Here is a 21,191-nt window from a genome sequence, read left to right on the forward strand (position 1 = left end):
TGGAGATATAAATCATGCTCTTTAAAACTCCCCTCTCTCTTTCTCTTCCTTGCCTCAAACTTTCTCTTTTTTAAGATTTGCACATGAAAAAACAACTTTCACCCATATTAGCTCCCCCTCAGCAAGACTAATATTGACAGGGATGAAAGTGCCAATTATGATGGCCGGCTGTTTCCGTCGGTGTGTATGGAGGTAGGTGTGTGTATACAGGCTTGCAGAATGTATTTGAGTCAGTTTGGTACGTGCCATGGTTCAAGGCTTAGGGATGGTGGGTGTGGGTGTCAAATCCCAGCTGGGCTACAGCAGGGTCTCCAAGGCAGAACCCACATAGCGGGGTCCTTCCCGCTTAGGCAAAGCAGTTACCCTGCACCGATCCAGCACCACCAGCTAAAAAACGAGTGGTCTGGTCACAGGGCGGGGGGGGGCGCAGGCTTTAATGAGAGGCCAATGCCAGGAATGTACGAGCAGGTTTATTTAGTCAAGCTCGGTGATCTGTTTTTCTAGAATCCCTATTATGCCTAATGCACATAAACACACAAACCGAGAATGGACGAGATGCCTGCAAAACAAGGGCTTCGCTCCCCTTCATCTTTCTGTCAGTCTCTCACTCTCCTTCCTCCTCAGCTGCAGGCCTATACAAGGATATAACTCTAGATTTGATTAGGCTGCTAATCCACCGACACTGAGGCATAACAAGACCCACTGACTCGTATCAACCCAGGAAGAAAGCCTCCATACAAAGATCTCTGTGTGTGTAAAACATTTGTACCTGTGCAGTTGTACTCACATGTCAGAGGTCACCAGCCAGGGCATGTGCCATGTGCTATCTATTAGCATACAGCTGGTATTGCTACTTCCTAGAGAGTTTTTACAAGGTATTAGCTGTGGCTCTGTTACAGGTTGTTAGGCACGGCCGTGGGGGAGAATGTGGCGGCAGTGCCAGATTTAAGGAAGTGCCATCGATGAGAGGACACTCGCAAGTCAGGGTGTTAGGCCTGGTGAATAGAGTTTAGAGGAAACGGCAGCTGGCAGGTCAGTGGAGGAAAGGTTGAAGTGAGCATGAGGAAATGTGGAGGGTTCTCCTAGCTTTGTATGTTTTACTCTGTTTTGTACAATTTTGCACTACTGCAACAACCAAGTTTCAAATCTAAAACTAATTGTTCACGTGTTCATCGCTTAAACATCGGGTCTATAAAAATGTCAGAATATAGAGGAAAGAAACACATTTCAATTTCCTGAAGCCCAAGTTGACATGTTGTTTAATCAGTCCATAATCCAAAATTTTTCAGTTTGCTGTGATAAAAAACAGAGAAAAGCAGCAAATTGTCACATTTGACAAGCTGGATCCAGCAAATGTTTGCTATTTGAATGATATTTTTGCTTGATTTATGACTTTAACAGTTGAGTTATATTTATTTGCACTGCTCAAAATCAAACAATGTGTAGGAAGAGAAAAATAAATTTTAGCAAAATCACTGTAGATTCAATTTGTGTCAATGGATTGATTGACAAATTGTTTCAGCACAACTCCAATTTCATTCCAGGGACTAATTCTGCACAGTGTCAGTGTGTCAACACTGTAGTTCTGCTTCGCGGGCACCAGGCCCGCTTGGGTGTCCCACCCTGCTGAGAGGCTGATGGACGCCTGGCTGACCCACATGTTGTCACGACTCAGAACAGGTGCTGTGACTGACAGTCAAACACCATAAAGAGAGCCACAACGCCACGTGTATCCAACCTCAAACTCAAAGAAAATCCCTATTTCTCCCGGGTTTGCTGTCACGGCACAGGCTGGCTTTTACCAAAGGATGTTTTCAGGAAAAACTCAATACAAGGGCAAATTAAAATAATATTACTTATACCCCCTGTGGGGAAAAAAAACAGGGGAAAAGAAGGTAAAGAAAACAGAAAACGAGATGGTGGCCACAAAGTCAGAAGCATTCTTGTGTAAATATTTGCCCTGTGATCTTTCATTCAGCCCTGAGTGGAGTGCTACTTTCATTCACTGGCTATAGCTCTTGTTATAAAGTCATGTATGTTCCCATGTGGTGCTGAACCACAGAATGCAACATTAATGATCTCATCACTACATTGTGGAGACTGCAACTGCGAACTCTCCATCCATATCTTGACACGGTGCTATGAACACAATATGATAAATCAAGCACAAGTTTGGGATCCCATTCAGTTTGCTTTTGTTGTCCTCATCTGCAAACAGTTTGGGTTTCCTGCGTTCCAAGAGAATATTTCACTACTATCATGAGCATCACTAGACATACAATACAACAGAAAGTGTGTGTTTATGTACGGTGCAGATATAAGCCAGGAACACATTGTTAGGCCTGTTCTGAGAAATGAACAAACTGATGCTGGGAACATTTTGTAAAACAAACAACAAAAAAATGTACGAAAGATAAAACCGAAGAAGAGCAAACAAGAAGAAGAGGCGATTAATGGCATTTGAGAGTTTGGACAGGAGGACCAAGAAAATCAGAAATTTGTGGAGGAAGATGATGAAGAGAAAAAAAAAAGTTTCAGTCAATTCTTTTCCATTTAGTTTTTATTTCAATTTCCAGTTACTTTTGTCACTATATCCATGGCTTATTATAACTTTCTATTTATCAAGTTGACTGCTAAGATCTGGGAACACCGTGTTATCTGCTTCAACAAAGTCCGACGGGACAGGAGACACAAACAGTCAGATGATCAGACAGGTAAAGCCAGCACTTTAGCCAGGTTATCTAAACCTTCCTTGATGTCGACAATAGGGCTGCTCGATGATGGAAAAATTATTTCGGTCAATATTGAAATAATTTAACACAATTACTCGTTGGTTTCTGGAATGATGTTGCAATTACTGAAAAATTTGCCTTAATACTTAATACTACATTTTATTTTTTCATTCAGAACACAAGAGAAAATAAGAGTTTACTTGCAAAACGTAATGAGCTTTCGATTATTCAGTTTTTGTGATCATTGGGAGCTGAAATCATAATCACGATAAAATTTCGATTAATTGCACAGCCCTAGATGACAAAGGACAGTTAAGATAATTATTTACATTTTAAAACCCATACTGTAAGTAGGCTTACAGTGTTACAAATACAGATATGAATAATTGCCAAAACCACAAAAGAAAGAACCACGTAATGAACCTAGAATCATCCTTTTAAGGTTTAGACCAAGAGAATAAATAGACACAAGTCCTCTCAAGTGTACGAGATAAACTGTGTGTGTGCGTTTGTATGTGTGTTGGTCAGCTTGTCTCTCAGTGGATCCTGGCCACAGAGCTCTAGTTGTGTCTCCTCCTCCCATCTGCTCCCAGTTAGCAACATCTTGAATGCTGTACTGCAGCATGCTCCCATGCCATAAAACACACTGCTCCTCTTCTCACCATATCCTTCTCTCTCTCTCTCTCTCTCTCTCTCTCTCTCTCTCTCTCTCTCTCTCTCTCTCTCTACTTTCGTCTGGCACATGGGGTGGAAGATGTTTTTCTCACTTTTCTCTCCCCTCAACCACGGAAAAAGCAGCACGCGTCCAGCTGCATCTTGGTCCGGACATGGAGTCGTTAAATAGTTTGAAAAATGAACGTCTCAATGGCATCATTCTTGTCTGCGTCCCGTCTCTTTTTAATGTCTGCTCGTGAACGTGTGAAATATCTGAGGCGACTGAGAACTTCATTACTTTGAGCCTGCCGCCGAACGGTGCAAAACATCGCTCCTCAGAGTGTTCACCAACTTGGCCCTTGGAAAGCATTGGTCCTGAAAAATGATGGCCGAGGTTGCCCCACACCCTTTTATGCGCAGACCCTCATGAGCAGTGGTCCGGGACGGGTCCTGGTTGCCTTTAATCAGAGAGATGTATGGTGGGAGAGCATGGGCCTAATGACAATTAACGCATGTAGCTACAAGTTCTGGCTCTGAGCACGTTCAAATCCATCACCCGGCAATTGAGGGAGAAACCCCAATTCATAACCATCCTCCCTGCAGTCTGCATTTTCTCCGTCCTGCTCAAAGAAAGAAATGATGGATTAAACTCTTAATAGCATGTATTGCGACACTTTATTTGGCTAATTAGACGGAGGTAAAGCTAAGGCCCTGATGGTTTTACTGATAACCCTCGCCTCTTGTGTCTTTTCTTCCGTCTATTCCTCTATCCCTCTCCTTCCTTTAGAGCCTTCTGTCGGTCCATGACACTATCGCCCAGAAGAGTTACGACCCCGAACTACCTCCGCTGCCTGAAGACATTGACGACGATGAGGATTCTGTGAAAATCATAAGACTGGTCAAAAACAAGGAACCTCTCGTAAGTAACTTTCATCTTGAGAAATTATGTGTTCAATCTGTACATAGTGGTTTTCAGCAGGTTCCGGGAGTTTGAAAGATGGTTTTAGGAAGTTAAAAGACTCAAAACATGATGTCTTTGTGGGCATCCCAGTGGCCTGGGTCTAAAGGCACCGACCATAGGCTGCAACATCCCCGGATGAGATCAGGATTGCTAGGGACCTATTCCCTGATGTAGGTATAAAAATACTTACAGCAAAGTATGTCTCCAAACTGAATGTAACATCAGGTTCTTTATTACGTTTATATTTGTGGTTAACATCCTTTATGTCATGAAAATCGCGGCTTTGTTTGCTAATCCATGAGTTTCTGAATACCTCTTGTAACCAAAGCAGCATCCGCACCACAGATCAAGCCAATACCATACATGCTTTCGAGGTACTTGCATGTGGGAATCCGAACCACAACCTTGAAGTTGTAAGTACACCAAAACCAACCGCAATTACCCTGCTCTTGGCCATGAGTATTTTCAGCCCGTCTAGGCTCGGTGTCTGCGAACGGCTTCCTTTTCTATCCTGGTCAGTGTTGCTCTCTCATTTTAACATGCTTCTCACGTCCATTCTCTTTAGACTATCGTCCCAGACGTCAACAACCACCCGTCTGTTTACGGCCTCGGGCCCCAACTCTACGGCAGCGCTGTCTTGGCTCGTATTCTTGTTTTCACTCCACCCATCGACCCTTGTCTGCATGTGCCATCTGATGGCTGCCATTCCATTCATTTCCCTGCTCTGGTTATTTATTTATTTTTCAGCTTTGTTGCGCGATTATTTTAGTTTTGCCATTGTTGTGATACTCTTGACTGACCTCAGTGTCCTGCGACACATACTGCACTACTCAAGTCCTCGATGGCCTGTCAAAGACCTCCAATCTGTCATCATAGCACTTTGTTGTGTGCTGAGGCCCCGCCCAGCTTTGATCTGTGCCGGACGTTTTCTGGCCCCGGCTGCCTCTATTTTCACTTTGTGGTTTTCGCCCTGACCACCGTCTTGGCTCCAGGCCGGCGCACTTCTCTCACCACACCCCGGGGGAAGGAGAACACACCTAAGCCATTTTTGGGTTTCTGCCTGTTGCATGTTCTGTGGAGTTGCTGAACGTAATAATGTGGCTTGGAGGAATTCTCGTTCTCCCTCTCGACACACATTGTCGCAGGCGCTTCCTGCGTTGGCCTCTCCAGAGTCTGATGTTGGATCACATTCCCTGAAACCATAATGTAATTTACACCCGATCTGGTCAGCTTAATCGTCCAGCTGGTGTTATTCCATTACACGACTTGATTCTTTTTTTGTCGCAGTGATTTGGCTCCTGAGAACATCTCAAGCACACATTTACGATGTGTGATATTGCGTGTTACACTATTGAAGGTGTTATGTAGAATATATTTTTGTAGTAAAATGGTGGCTCACCCTCAGTTTATAGGTTTAAGGGTGCACACTGGTTATTGTGTTTCAAGTGTTCTTTTAGGGGTCAACATTAGGCTAGTTTTATAAATACTCCTCCAATTTAAAAGAGGTTAATGTGGCTCTTTAAATGCAACATATCATCAGTATCATCGCAATATTGTTGCACTGGCTGCTTATTTTTCTACCAGTATATTTAAGTCACTCCCTACAGGCTTTGATGCATAAACAGGCTACACAATTAGATTAATAGCAGGAAATCAAGTCATATAACTCCCAACCTACATTAGACAACACATTTTATTCATGAATGTAACAGCAACAGCCACTAAATTTGACAATGCAACTAATTACACAGCAGTGAGAAAACAACTCAAACTATACAGTGGCATCGTACACGTTGGAGTAATGGGAAGCAAGTGTCGACCCACTGCTGTGGAGCCGTTTCCTCCCTGTAAGTCTTAGCTGCCCTCTCACTGCCCATTTGACCCACAGGGCACAACTGCTGCCCATAATCTCCTGTGGCTATAATTTAGGCCTGACCGTGGTGTGGACAGCAGTAGGATTCTTCTGCAGGGCATAGTTTTTCTGTGTATGCATGAAAGAAAGCAATGAATACTCAAATGCTGCAATTGTGGCAGTGAGTAGTCTCAGAAATGTAATGTGTAATGGTCTTGTATTTGTACTGGAGAACCGAAAGAAGAGCAACTTGTATCACCGTAGAAGATTAGAACCTGAGACCCTATTCTGGCCTCTTTTTGGGCAAGTGCTTGGAACCTCAGAGAAAGACTTTCATTAGGGGCCGAGAAGCAGCCTCTTGGATTTGCGGATAATATTAAATATTCCTTCCATTAAAACTGCCTTCCCATCCATTAAAAAAAAATCAACACACTTTCACATAGGTCCAGTCCTGTGCTAAACTTCCTCAACAGGCTTGGTGGGCTAATAATCCTGATGGTGGCTACAGCAACCGTCTAAAGTTTAAAATTTTGAAAATGCATAACATAATCAGTCCTACATACTAGCACTTTTCAACTTCCACCAAAATGTAAGCCCAGATGAGCAGAAATTATCATATGCTTCGAGCTTGCAGGAGTAATGAAGTCCATCACTCTTGGTTTTTTTTTTCCAAAAACTGTAAAATGTATTAAACCTAACTCCTCACACAGTTTTTGTTCAATTGACACCACCATTGCTCCACTGCATCTTCAGACTGTCCTACACAAACGATCCAGCCAGAGTTTTTGATTTTCCAAAATTAAGCCCGCAGTGGATCAAAATGTTTTACTGGAAACAGTACTGTAAACAACTAGCGCAAATGTTCACTTACTAAATCTCCAATGTTCATGAAAATAAATGACAAAAGTAGCGTGGTAAATTTCTGAATTTTATCTCAGACTTTTTGGTAAAATTTACACGAGGATAGTATTTTATCCTCATGTAAGCTATTGCAGTCAATGGGAATGCAGCATATTCAGTTTAGTCACTTATGGAGCTATATAAATAATAAATAATAATAATAATCTTACTACTACTAGATTGAAATCTGCCTTTACAGTATAAGCAACACTTGTGATTGCCTCAGTTATAAAGTAAAGTTTGAAGCCGTCTCAGGTGTCTTACCTGGCAGTTGCATGGCTTGCCCTTGCTGTCTGAGGTTGTGAGTTTGAGCCTCGGTTGATGCAGAACAAACATGCTGATGCATACTCATGGATTGTGCTGTGTGGATTAAAGACTTAGGTTTTAATGTTTGAAGATATTAGTCTTCCTCATTCTCCTTTTTCTTTCTCCTCAAAATCCCCGGCCCCGACTCACAGCTGCGCAGCAGCTATAATTCTATTTGTATCACGACACCTTTGGTCAGAACCTATGACTCTTCTCTGTCTTGTGACCACTAAAGAATGAATGTGTCCAAAGAGAGAGTAAGACAAGTTGCAAGTTTCATTCATCAAATAGTTCCTGTGGGAATAGAGCAAAGTGCTGTAATAATATAAACTTGCAAAAAGGAAAAAAGTGGGACTTTTACAGTATTTATATTACTGTGTAGCTAAAGGCCCTTTCACACCAAATTTATGCTCTGTAATATGTCAGTTTTATGCACGTTAACCTTTCACACCTCAGTTGCAAATATTTTCAAATAAGATTTGCAGCAGAGAAGAGTTAAACCCGGGAACATATTTTACTCTTTGAACTCCACGGCCTTCATGTATCTCTGCTCATTCTTTTTTTGTTGCTGCTGCCATTTAGCATCATGTAGCTCTCTTCCCCCCCCCCCTAATGTACATTTCATAGAGGTTCTCCACAATCTCTCACCTCATTGCAATCTCAATCTATCAAATAAAAACGTTTGCACAGCATTTTAGCCTAAAGTTAGAACTCAAGTTTTGCAATAGTGTACACTGAATCTGCTTGTCATACAACTTTTAGTCAATAGAATTATTGTTTGTTTTGGATACATCCTCCAGGTGAACAGGTCCTTACTCTTTAACACCACACACGCATTAGAGTGCTGACATGGCATTGACAAAATTTTGCACTCATGGTGAAATGGCCCTAATAGTCCTTGTTACTTTTTCATTTGTGGAGGTGAAGTTACTCGGTTTTTGTGACCCTCTAAGTACGTAGTCAATTTTAAGATTTTGCATCTACCTCTGGCCCCTTAACAATTGCCATCCTGTACATCTTTAAAGAGAAACTGACCCTAATGAACAGTTAGATCGTATATTAAGGAAACAGCCAGCGGGTCAGATGCTCACGGTGAAGTAACAGCCAATCTACTAACCAATAAAAAAAAACTCTAATTGCACAGGGTCCTCACTGCCGCACCAAATTGATTTGGATGTGCCCTTTAACTTGCAATTTCATACAATCAGCCTGAAATTCTCAAACTTGACATCATAACAAGGCGGCTGTACAATATCTTATTTCCTTTCCGTCTCTCCTTACTTTGCTCTCTTTTATTTTCTCGTTCACTTTCTTCGCAGTCTACCTTTGTCTCGTTCTACAGTTCTGGTTATTGTGAGGACTGAGCTACAGTTAGCACGCAGGCCCCTTTCCTTGTGACTCATCCATTAAGTTAATTGTGATTAGTTGAGTGGATTGTATTCAGTAGCTCTGATTAATTGCTGTCATTTCTCAGAGCGTGACTTCATGCCACATTTCGACGAAACTGTAAAAACTCTATCTTCCAGGACAAACTCCCTCTTCTTCGTCTTCTCCCTTTTTCTGTTGTACTCCCTGCTCTCCCGCTGCTCTCCCAAAACCGGCAGATTTATTAGCTCAAGTGTCGAGACAATGAAATAATTGGGTTTGGAGAGCGATACAAACATGTGCGCATACAGAAACATGAGCTCAGCCATGTCTTTTTATTAGAAGAATGTGTTATTTTGGAAAAGGTTTCAGAACAGTTTTGGTGGGGGGCTAAATTTGAGTGTTAAGGGGGTTGCGTCAGCGCTGAGTATGTGGCAGTGTAGCTGATATACTTGTGAGGTTTGCTTCTGGTGATAAAGGGCTTGAGTGCAGACTGACTAATAGGACAAAAAGTTGGAGGAAGCTAAAATGCACTGGTGTTACGCAACTCATGTACCCCAGCCAAAAAAATCCAGATCCAGCAGCTTGGATGATCTAGAGAGGCCTAAAACATGAGCTATGTCCAGCTTAAAAAGTAAAATAGTGTTACATCTTTCATTGTTGTTAATGAAACCTTTAATCACCTATTTCACTAGATTTAAGTGTCATTTTCTTGGTGTTCGTGTAGTGATATTTGACTGTTTTTAATCATTGTATGAATTACTTGCTAAAGAACTAATTAGCCTAATTGACATTTCTTGCTGTTGAGGAGCTGCAACGTCTACCAAAGCATTCTGGAATGTTCCAATCATCACACACACAAAATGCAATAAGTAGCAAAAGACAACCTTGAGCAACTTTGAGCGCCCTAGAAGGTACACCACAGCTGTGCGGGGTGACCATCGGTATGATGTGAGAACATTAGAGGCTGACAAGCCTGCTGTGGCCGCCTCTGTTTTCTTCATTTGGATGTTCTGAGTCCAGTGATGCAGATGTAAATAACAGACTTGGAGGTGCTCGGCGTACATGCCCTGCTGTGTTCGTGTTCGTTTTATACATCACTTAATGGCTAGCTCAATGCCACTCAGTCGGTGCCGGCTCTCACCGCTGTCAGAGTACCGTTCATTCACTTCTCCCACTCAGTTCATCTTCAGTTGTCCTCCTACTAGCACACAATCTTCCTCTTTCTCCAAGTCTCTTTTGCTTCCAGTCTCCCAAGTAATTTCTTTCATCTGGTTTTGCTATAATATCTATTAAAATGCATTTCACTGTCCTACAAGTAAAGAGTTATCCCTGCTCCTTTCTCTGCATTGTCTAAATGGACACCTGTTGATCATGAGTATAGATTTATAGATCCATCTATCCACATTCCTGTTCAGTATTTGTGAATACAAATATACACTCTATCCATCCCTTTCTCACTTCTTCCATCCAAGGTAGTTAGACATCATTAGCAGCCACAAAACTTCTCAATGTCAGGCTCTATTACTCACCTTTAGGGTTGGGTACCAAAACCCGGTGCCATAAAACAACCGTTATCTACCAGACCGAATGACAACGCAGATTTCGGTGCCTCGTTTTGGTGCCACTTTAATGTCTGCACTGCCCTCTGGTGCTCCGAAACAGACGTTACAGGCAACAGAAGCATCACTGCACGTGGCGGTAGTTACCATTACACTTGGCAGCAGGTAACGTTAGCCTACTGTTAACTAGTAGCTGGCATAAACACGGTTAAAATGCTGAAAGCTAAAGGGTCCTGTGGCTGTATTTCACTTTAAAGGAGTCTGTTGTGTATTTTGGGCTACTATAATAACCTGATGGATTGTGGGTAACTTTAGCTTCCGTTGTAGGTGTTAGCCATGCTGCTGTTAAGACATGCTGTTGTGCTAAGAAACAGGTAATATTCCATCGTGGTCCGGGTTATCATTGTTATATCTAGTAACATGAAAAAGTTAAGAATCTAACAAAAAGTGGCGATGAGGATATCTGGACCAATGCTTTGCTGTCCGCGAGTTTTATTCTGCATTCTGTCGATGCATTCTGCTTACCAGGTGATAGATGGCGGCCAGGTTCGCTGTGTGTGCCGAGGTAAGTGCTGTACAGCCAGCTAAGCAGGAAGGAAAAAGCCGTGGGAAACCAACCGGTACAAACTCTGAGTAGCGCCGGGGTATTACAAAGGCTGAAGTTACAGAAGGGAACCGTCTGTGAGTACCAGAGCGCCATATAACCAGGAGCCCTGAAATGACTGGAGTTATTCGCTTAATCGTTCCCTTTGATGAGAGCGCGGAGCAATGGAGCTCCCACACAGAGCACCTTGACTATTTCGTCACTGCTCCCGGAATAGAGGATGAGAAGTTATTGCCTACTTTTCTGAGTGTGATTGGCCCAAAGACTTTTAACTTGTTACGCAATCTTTTACAGCCAGCAAAGCCAGGCAGTAAAACCTACAAAGAAAGTGCGGACACACTGACAAACCCTTTTTCACCCAAGCCTCTGTTGATTACAGAACGTTTCCGGTTCCACAGACAGACTCAAGAAGAGTCTGTTTGTTGCAGCATTATGCAAGTTAGCTGAGCACTGCAAATTTACTGTAAGGATGCGTTAAATGACACATTAAGAGACTGGCTTGTGTGTGGATTACGAAATATAGCAACACAGAAGAAATGACTCTCAGAAAGACTTGACTCTTGAAAAAGCCATTAATATCAGTGTGACCATGGAAATGGCATCAATAGAAGCTCACCAACTACATGCGTCCGGTAGAGTGCATAAACTCAGCAGTGGCAAAGCAAACGCATAGGGGCCAGGTTTCCGCTGTTTCTTGCTACTTAATGTAGGTGTAAATTGTGGAAAAAAATGACATGTAGAGCGGGCATGCAGAAACAAAAACCGCAAAGACAAAAGCTCAAAGACTGAAAGTAAAAAAGACACTGTAAAACACACAAAACACACTTAAGCCCGGTAACGACAAAACAAGTGATTCCTCAGAGGAAGAGGTGTTGACTGTAAACACTGTGCAGATAATGATAGTGGATGAAAGCTCAGAAGGCTTCTGGGCCAGACCGCGACTGGGAGGACATTCTGTAATTTTTGTTGTTTAACAGTAATTGACTGGGGAAATAAGTTATTATTACATTTTAAATACACTATTTAAATTTGACCATTGTGCCCTTTGCAATAAACACGCCGTTCTTGAATGTCGCCAAAGGTTGCTTTTTTCTTTTTTTTTGTTTAGCACGCACCGGCCTAAAAGTATCGTTTTAACACCAGTATCAGGGAAAAACCCAAACGATACCCAATCCTACTCTCCTTTCTGTCCTCTTCCCCTTTTTCTTCTGCTGTGTGTTGTTGCGCACACAGGATTGGTTTTCCCATCATGACTGGGTGTCACTGGGTACAACTGAATGGAAACTGTAGACTGCAGTGTCCGTGCCATCCAGTTGGCAATGCATACCTACATATGATCCTGCCTGGCACCAGCTAGCACCAATCAATACAGCTATACCACTACTGGGCCCAGCCACTCTTCCGCCACAGCCACTGGATACTAGTGGATCGGCTGGACTTCTCATTACACACCCACAAAGTGCACCAGTACAACTTCAGAGCTATAGTAGTTGCACATACAAATGTAGATGACATGTCCAACATTATTATTGTAAAAGCTCCAACTGCGTGATTGATGTGGGTGGATTTTCTTTACTTAATAAGGGAGTTGATAATTGCGACGAGACAGGAACGTTTTTGTGATCACTTTGGATTGTAACAAAGTTGGTTTCCATGAATGGCAGTCGCAGGAATGAGGTATTGGCAATTTGACATGCCATGCTTTTCTCATCTGCGGCAGGCGGGCCTCCTCTGACACAACTGGGACGGTTGGATCATGGCTGCTCTGATTCCATTTGTCTGGAAGCCTTCACAAACACATTCATTGAGAATGGGGAATGAAATCACATCCACATTATCATGTATTTAAACTGTGCTGGTGTGAATGTATTTAAATGTAGATTGTACACAATGAATATAGTTTGAGTATCGCTGACAACCTTGGAGATACCTTTTTGATTGAAACTGTTATCAAAGGGGGAGACTAGATAGATGTGTTTTAAAAACAAAGTGACTTTTCTATTGTCTGTTTACATCAGAATGTGGAAAGCAAGGGGAAAGTAATGCCACTGGCTGGGAATTAATGGAGCAACTAATGAGATTAGAGCAGGCAGCACACATGTTAGTGTTTTACAGATAGACCCATGTGCTTTAAAAGCAATACATCTTTCACTTGATGGATTAGGCCGTGGTGTCTTGGGAGCATTGCAAAGCAAGATGGAGTACTGTGCTCTAAAACATGAGGACAAGTGGAGAGCACTGCCGGTGTTGACTGGCTCACTGTGTGTGTGTGTGTGTGTGTGTGTGTGTGTGTGTGTGTGTGTGTGTGTGATACAAGTTGCTTTTGTATTATAGTGCATTGTAGTGTGTTAAAAATGCTAAATGATTAGAGGGAAAATTATAATTGTATTGAATATCAATAAAAATGACTTTACACTTGACATAATGTAATTTCTGAAAGCACATATTATAAAGTAGCTTACACAGATACTATGATGTCAAACTCTCTAGTATGTCCTGTGCATGAAGGCAAATGTCAATCCAGAATTTGCATGTAATATGCAGAAATATGAAAATTATATTATAGATACAGAATGTAGGTCTTAGAAAGTTAAAAAAGGTGCCTACTGTATATGTCACATTTCTAAGTGTCAAACTGACACATTGAGTCCAAAAATGTCTATAATATTTGATTTTCGCTGAGAGTAATGCTCTCTTATCACACAGTTATACCTTTGGGACGGAGACCAGCTTCTCTAACGTTTAAGCTATTGACCAATTTTTAGCTATAGAGCCAAAGCCGGAGCAGGGATGACTATTTGGACTGCACTTCTGACAGCCAAGAGAGGCTTGCTGAAACTTAGATGTAATTTATAACTCTTTTATTGGGTTTCAGAGTCACTGGACACCAGTAAAATGCCAGTATAAAAATAGAAATAAAAAGGGTGCCTGTTGGCCTAATTGTTAAGGAATACGCCACCGTTTGTTGATGAAATAGTGCTTATCACGGTCTACCCTGGCTGGAGATAGGTGGGCCAACGCATTTTTTGTCTCAGTGCAAGTAATTAGGTTTTTTTTTTTTGTCTTTTGTTGGCTCACTTTTACTCACAACATGCTAACCGGCAACATAGGATTCCATTCACTACGCTAAGCTAACTAGCGGCTGCGCTGCCGGTGTTGCACCGGACTAAAACAATGCATGCACAAAAAATGCGTTGGCCCACCTATCTACAGCTAGGGGAGACCGTAATAAGCCCTATTTCAACAAACGGTGGCGTATCCCTTTAAGACACACACTGTATACCTACAAATTACCGTTTTGATTCTGAGGAAAGATTCTGCTTTGTTGTCTGGGGGTACAACAGCAGGTACTTCAATATGGCTTGCCTTGCGGCAGCAGGATGATCAAGCTGTTGCTGTACATGGGTAGCAATGATGTTCTGGGTGGTTTTATTCAGCCGCTGTCCTGGGCCGTGCGTAAACCGTGCTAATTTGTACTGTTTCCTGTCAGGATGCTTTCTATCGCTCCTCTGTGAAAGGGTTACGGTTGTTAATATGACATGATATTAATTCTACATTTTTTTACTAATCCAGCAAATGAAATACTTTACCTTAAGGTACTGTATCACATTGATGCAAAAATCATTAAAAAAACTCCAATAGCAGACATGTAAAAAGCTCCTGTGTTTGTTCTTGTGTGTGTGCTTGTACCATACAACACTCAGTCCAGCAGCTGTTACACCACCCCTGCAGCCTGTTGAGCTGTGAATGTGAAAACATGCTCGGCTTCCAAAGCCACATCTGAAGCATTCCCTGATCCTAATCTCACGGCCCTCTTAAATAAAATGTCTTCCTCCCATCATGTGTAATCATAAACGTGGACACACATCCCGGCACTCCTGCGCTTTTCCGCTTGGCTTTCCGAGAGCCAGAGAGCTCAGAGGCTGAATGTGGGCATTGTTGCCCGTCGGGCCGGGTGCTCCTCAGCGGCATTGGAAATGAGAAGTGACATGTGAAAGTGCTGTTTTCTTTACCCGGGATAACGCCGGTGAAAACACTAAACAATCCCACAGCAAAGATAGAGCTCTCTCTGTGACACAACTGTCTCTTTGTATGTGCTCATGCAGCTCATGCAGGGCTCTCAGACAAGACACACACACATGACTAATAAATATGACTAAATATCTGGCACTGTCCAGCTTGTAGCAGAGAGACGACAATTCCACTCAGTCTACATGGTGATTCATGCGGACAATATGGAAAGAAATACACACATTTGGTGAGATAGCCACGCAGATTCACACACTCAAATTCACTGGCACCTGTCTCAAGTACTGAGGTGGGCTGCTAAGTGTGTTTTCATAGCAGCTGGGTAATGACTTGCGCTAACATTAAGGCTTAAAGAGGCAGAGGAGGAAAATGAAAGAGGGGGTGGAGGAAGACAAATGAAGGTAAGCCGTTCCGTCACAGGGCTCTCTGCATTACATTACCTGGCAGCCTCTCGTAGGAATCTCTCCTTCTCGCCATAATTATCATAATAATGACCTGCAATTTTCCCTTTTCTCAGTATACTTGTTAATTACGGCTGGTAGGTCAAGACCGGGGTTACAGAAATAAAAAGGGAAACCATAGCCTGGTTTAGTGTGATAGGGAGACTAGGAATGAAGAAAGAAAGGGCAGAGTGGGGGGAGTAGCTTTTATTAGTTGCAATCACAAGTGATTTAATGAAACAGGTGGAAAGACTTGCACCAGGTAACCTTGAGGGGATTGGCCAGCAGCGGCAGCTCTGTAGCATCAGTTTGAAACAATAGTATAGATTTATATCCAGGCTCCTGCTAATTCTTTGCAGCAATGTATTAATCTTTATAGGTGACCATAACGCTCAAATGGATTTTCTGATCTTGACCGAATACTCTAAAATGTACATGATTGCACTCCTTCTGAGCAGCACTGGAGCCTATGGCGTTTGAGTCCAGCATATTTACGAGTTTTTACATACTTCCTCAGTGCGTGGAAAAGTCATGTGTGTTATGTGTGGGGGGCTCTATGCCATCTCAGTGAGGTAAGATGAAATGACACACTCCAACACCAGATATGATTGGAGGTAATTGTATTTTAATGTCCAGGAGGCCCATTCCCACATTGTATTTGGTTTTTCCATGGTCGACATCTGGTGTAAAGAACGCCAGCATGTGTTTCCACTACACTTGTATTTATACCTCTAAACATAGCAGTCAACAGCAGTCGGCAGGAGTTTATTGTCGCTGTTACACTTTTGCTGTTAAGTGACATCATGTCAAAACACGTCGGCCTCTCTGCCCGGGCCACTCGCGTTTGTTTTCCCTTGTCGCTCTCAATTTGGAGGGAGAAATAATGTTTGTCAAATGCCACAGTGTTCGGTTCGGTTCACGGGCCGATGTTTTGAGTGGTCGTTACGGGCCGAGGCCCGTGTGTTTGAAATGGAGCACCGTGCTTGTTTTCCCTGGCGGGTTAGGAACTGTGGAGTGGCTTTAGTTGTGGCCATGGCTAAGGTAAAGAAACCCTCGCATCCTTTTTTTTTTTCCACTGTGGCTCTTACTAGACAGGCCACACATAGCTTGCCCTAGACCCCAAGACGTGTGATGAGCCAGGCCAAGACAACTAGCCAGCCCTCTCGTCATCCATACAACCAGAGTACAAGCCAGCCAGCTTCCATCATGTCATCCAGCCATATATCCAGTCCATCAGCCAGAGGGCACTCTAATTGCCCCATAAAGACTCAGCTTGCCAGAAAGTCATTGTAGCCAATCCCAGCCAAGCTAACATGATGAGACATCCAACATTCAGCTTGTCTTTCTCCTCTTATCTACTGAAGTTTCATGGCACTACTGTGCGCTGACAGTTCCCTGGACAACCTTGCCTCCATTCCAGTCCCTCTAATAAACACACTCACATACATGAGGGGATCCAAATTTCAGTCCCTATTCTCTCTTTTTTTCTGTACTGTATGAGGTGTGAGCCATTTGTCATCACATACTTAATGTGGCTGCCATGTCGGCATGTGTGCTCCAGTGCATGTGCTTGGAGGGCCGATGGCTTGATACGGGCGAGCGTCGCTCCAGCTCTCCTCATCACACAGCAGAGACTAAGCCGTTGCGTTTTGGCCAGCCAAACAATAACAATCAGAGGCATTTATGTGTAAGAAATGGAGGAATAGAGCTGGGAGCAGCGGCTGCATATGGAGCTGATCACATTAAGAGTGGAGGCTTCGGATCGCCTTACTGATGACTAATTGACCACAGCTAGGAGGCGCTCCTCATTCCACAATGACCCTCCTCTCGTCGTCTCTGTTTTGACTGTGTGTTTCTGTGCCTTCTGCCCTTCAGCGTTTCATTTCTGGAGAGACTTGGTTTTTCAACTCTATTTTTATATTCATCTTAAGTGCTAACTGCAGCACTGGTTGACGACAGAAAGAGAGAATCAATCCCTAACAACATCACCATCTTGTGTGCACACCCTGCTATCTTTTCCCATGCAAATAGCGCAGTTGAGCCACTTGATGGTTAAGTGGCGCCTTTTCTCTAATTGCTAACATAGCGTAGCCCATTCATCAGGCTTAGTGACTGTCCAGCATCAATCATCCAGTCTTTTGAGGTTTCTCTTGGGCCAGTTTGGCCTGAGTTCAGGTAGAAGCTCTCATAGAAACACACACGCAGACACGCTTGCATGCACACAAAAAACACACCTACACATGCTGTCACTCATGCGTGCATGTGCTTTGACAGACGTAGACATTACCCTTCTGACTTCCTGAACTGTTTCCATGCGCAAGGAAAAGTTTGAAATGGCTTCCATGTGCCAGTAGGCGTTGAAGGCTTAGTGTAAACCTAGCCATCAGGTTGTGCTAATGCTTAGCTGCTACACAAGGAAGCCCATCTTGGTGCTTGAGGGTCACACACACACACACACACACACACACACACACACACACACACACACACACACACACACACACACACACACACACACACACACACACACACACACACACAAACATACACACACATCATGCAGAATATTGAGGTTCTAGCCTGACTGTTTCTGTATTTGTTTAACAGAGCAGGGACTCCTCATTAGTGGCCATGCATGGCTGGATGCTGATGATAAAACCCATAGGGTATCAAGGGGGAGGTGATGCTGAGTTCAGGATGTTGGATTTGTCCTCCTCGTACCAGCTACCTCTCAGTGCTTCCAAGGCTTTCGTCATGCCTCCAGGAGAGGCTGAAGTACCTCTGGAGGATTGAGAGAATGTGTGCTGACTGTAGATTGTAATGAGGTGGTGGGGGGAAGTGTGGCACTCTCGAAATGATTAAGGATCGGTAAAATCCTGGGAATGGCGAAAGAAAAACTTGAATATGTGATGTGTTGTTAAATATTCCAACAGTTTGTGGTCAATTTGAACCTCGGCTACCTTTTGCCATCTTATACTTACTACCTGCAGAAAATGAGGGCCAGAGAGCCTACACTGAGGTCAGTTCACCTCAGTGTAGGCTCTCTGGCCCTCATTTCCACACACCTGTTTGCTTTAATACTGAGCAAGGACTTTTCTTTTTCTTTCTGCTTCTACTTTTTGTCTTGTATTTTTGTTTTCCACTTTCAAGTTTGTACCTCTGCAAAGATAAACCTCAATGTCTCTGTGAATTTATACAGCGAAAGTTGGTATAAGTAACCGTAGGTCACAGCGGAGCAGATCTCAACAACGCGCCATGCAGGTTTGAAACAGAAGAAAAATATATGAAGTTTTTGCCTTTTGTTTGACATTTTTGCCTGATGGAGGAAGTAGTACTAGTACCAAAACATTGCCATTAAATGTAACTATGCAAGTTAAAGTAGACAGTGTGCGGGCGTTTGTTTCCAATTTTGGACCTACTCGTCCCTCTCCTACGCACCACGTCTCATTTCTTTTCTGTATTTTCATTTCTTATCTCTTTAATTTATATTTTCTTCTCATTCATTCACTCACTAACTCGCACACACTCTTTCTCTCAACTCCGACCACCACTCATTTACCCAGTGTCTACCTCCTTCACTTCCCTCCCAGGCAACTTGTCAGTACTGACTCTCCTCTGGTCTTCCACTTATCCTCAGGTCTGGCTTGCTCGTGTTGCCACTGGAGCGTTTTGGCCTCTCTTTTAGCTTTTCTTATCAGGCAGTGCTCATTTGGCTACTGTACTGAGTTCAGTCTGGGGTTGGCCAGATTAAGAGGGAGGCTCCCCCTCCCTTCATAAATCCTCTACTCCCTTTCTGTTGCCTTGGCCTGCCTGTGTAGGCCCATCACGTTGAAGAGCAGTGGGTCAGATGGGAATCGCAAAGATAAAGGCTTTAAAAGAACTGCAGCTTTAAATACCTCCTTGTTGAAAGTCAGTGAGGTGTGAAAAGGAAAATTAGTATGGGCAAATTTGTCCACTGACACCCGTGTTTGTTTCTCTACTGGTGTAAAAACACATAAAGCACGGTGGTTTGAATGGGGTTAAAATGGTCTCCTAGCTTCCCAAAGATCTGGGTTCGCGACCCCATCCGTACGTGTTTGCGTGCTAAATGTGCTGCTCTATAATCACCATTGCCACTTGCAATAAAAGTTGTGAAAGTGGTGTTTCTAAATGGCATCAGGTTTTCAACATGTGATTTAAGCCATATGTGTCAAAACACGATTTATATCTACACGCCATATGTGAGCAGATTCCATAGATAGGCATAGCCATGCGGTGTAGAGCACGTCTGTGGAGATTATGCACACAGCCCATTGTCGTTACAAACTTAGTCCAAGGCTCTGTCTCTCTGCTGTTTAGATAGCCTTTAGACTGCCACCAGTCACCAGGGACCCCAGGGGACACAATAAAAACATCCATCATACCACTGGCCATCAGCCAGCTCAAAAGAGTCTGAGAGAAAAATCAAAAAGAGAAAGTTAATGACCACATGTCTGAATACTTCTATGAGATTTCCTGCAGACTCCCCATCTCACCCTTGTCTGTCACAATCTGTCTCTTTCCCTGCAGCGCTCTATTCTTTCAGACACACACACACACACACACACACACACACACACACACACACACACACGCATACACACAAAAGACCTCTCTGTCTGTCTGGGGGTCATTGCATCACAGACAGCTGCTTTAAGTCACACTAAGGGGTTATATGTGACCCTGACACTGGGCTCTGACAGTGCCTTCCCCTCTTACTGACCTGCTCCACTGATTTCACTCCTACTGCAACCTCTCAAGTTTCTTTAATTAGCCCCATTATTCTATTATGTCCGCAACTATCTGCAGACCCTACCACTGTCTTAACCTGATGTCCTTCCCCATCTTCACACTGCAAAAGGCCTTGAGGAAACCATTATCTAGGAGGAAAACCATTAGGTGTGAATAGGTCGTGAAAACAACCAAGATGACATGCTAATGGCATCTGCAAAGTGGCACAAACCAGAGGCTCCTTTCTCCTTTGAGGAGCTGTTTTTATATATATATATATATATTTATATTTATCCTCCTGCGCTTCCCATTGATGGTAATAGCCAGAACTACTTTGGGCCTGTCGGAGAAAGGCAAACAGGAAAATGACACAAACCGCAGCGGTGTGACACATGGCAAGCTGTTGTTGCAATCCAGCAGTCGACCTGGGGCGGCAATGAATTAGGACAGCTGTAATAAAGCACGGCTGGTGAGCGGGGTGAGGAAGGCTTCGAGTCCGTTCCCTTTTTTTGCAACAGAAATAAAAACAATCTTTGGGGATGATGGAAATAGCAGCTAGGAAAGGGTGGAAGGATGAGTTGCAGCCCCAGACAAACTACGTGTCGACTAGACAGCGTATCTGTCTGGTTTGGGTCGTCAGACCCAAGTGAGGATGTGTTAGCTATCCCATTCCCTCCTAAATCCCAGCCAGGCTGGTGCCTAAATTGTGTTTGTGGGAGGGCTGTGACAGGTTGGCACCCATTAAGCCGATTGTTTTATTGTAAAGGGAAGAGGCTATTTGGGTTTACTGGTAAATGCATCACCGCTGAACACTGTCATTTCAAATAAGGAAGTTGAAACCCTATCCTCTTCTCCGTGTGTCTTTCTGGCTGCGCACCAAGCCCATAAAGGACAGGGAAGGCTTTAGCAACTGTGTGTGTGTGTGTGTGTGTGTGTGTGTGTGTGTGTGTGTGTGTGTGTGTGTGTGTGTCTGTATGTGTTTTGAGTCTGCTGCCTCGTACCCGTGTGGCCCTCACCCCTCTCTGTCCAGGCCATTG

At 43.3% G+C, this 21,191-nt stretch overlaps 1 protein-coding gene across 5 annotated transcripts in view; it reads left to right on the forward strand.

The window, feature by feature from the left end:
* The window catches only part of mpp7a (membrane protein, palmitoylated 7a (MAGUK p55 subfamily member 7)), a 173,412-nt gene that overhangs the window by 97,705 nt on the left and 54,516 nt on the right, over positions 1–21,191 (forward strand). For 4 of the 5 annotated variants that reach the window (XM_039789954.1, XM_039789956.1, XM_039789957.1 and 1 more), the window contains exon 6: positions 4,174–4,305. The exons of the other annotated variant lie outside the window; for it this stretch is intronic. In XM_039789954.1, the coding sequence (XP_039645888.1) occupies positions 4,174–4,305 (132 nt within the window). The remainder of the gene's footprint in view (positions 1–4,173; positions 4,306–21,191) is intronic. 5 annotated transcript variants of the gene reach the window in all.

Source organism: Perca fluviatilis, chromosome 22 (genome assembly GCF_010015445.1).
Source record: "Perca fluviatilis chromosome 22, GENO_Pfluv_1.0, whole genome shotgun sequence".
Classification (NCBI taxonomy): Eukaryota; Metazoa; Chordata; class Actinopteri; order Perciformes; family Percidae; genus Perca; species Perca fluviatilis.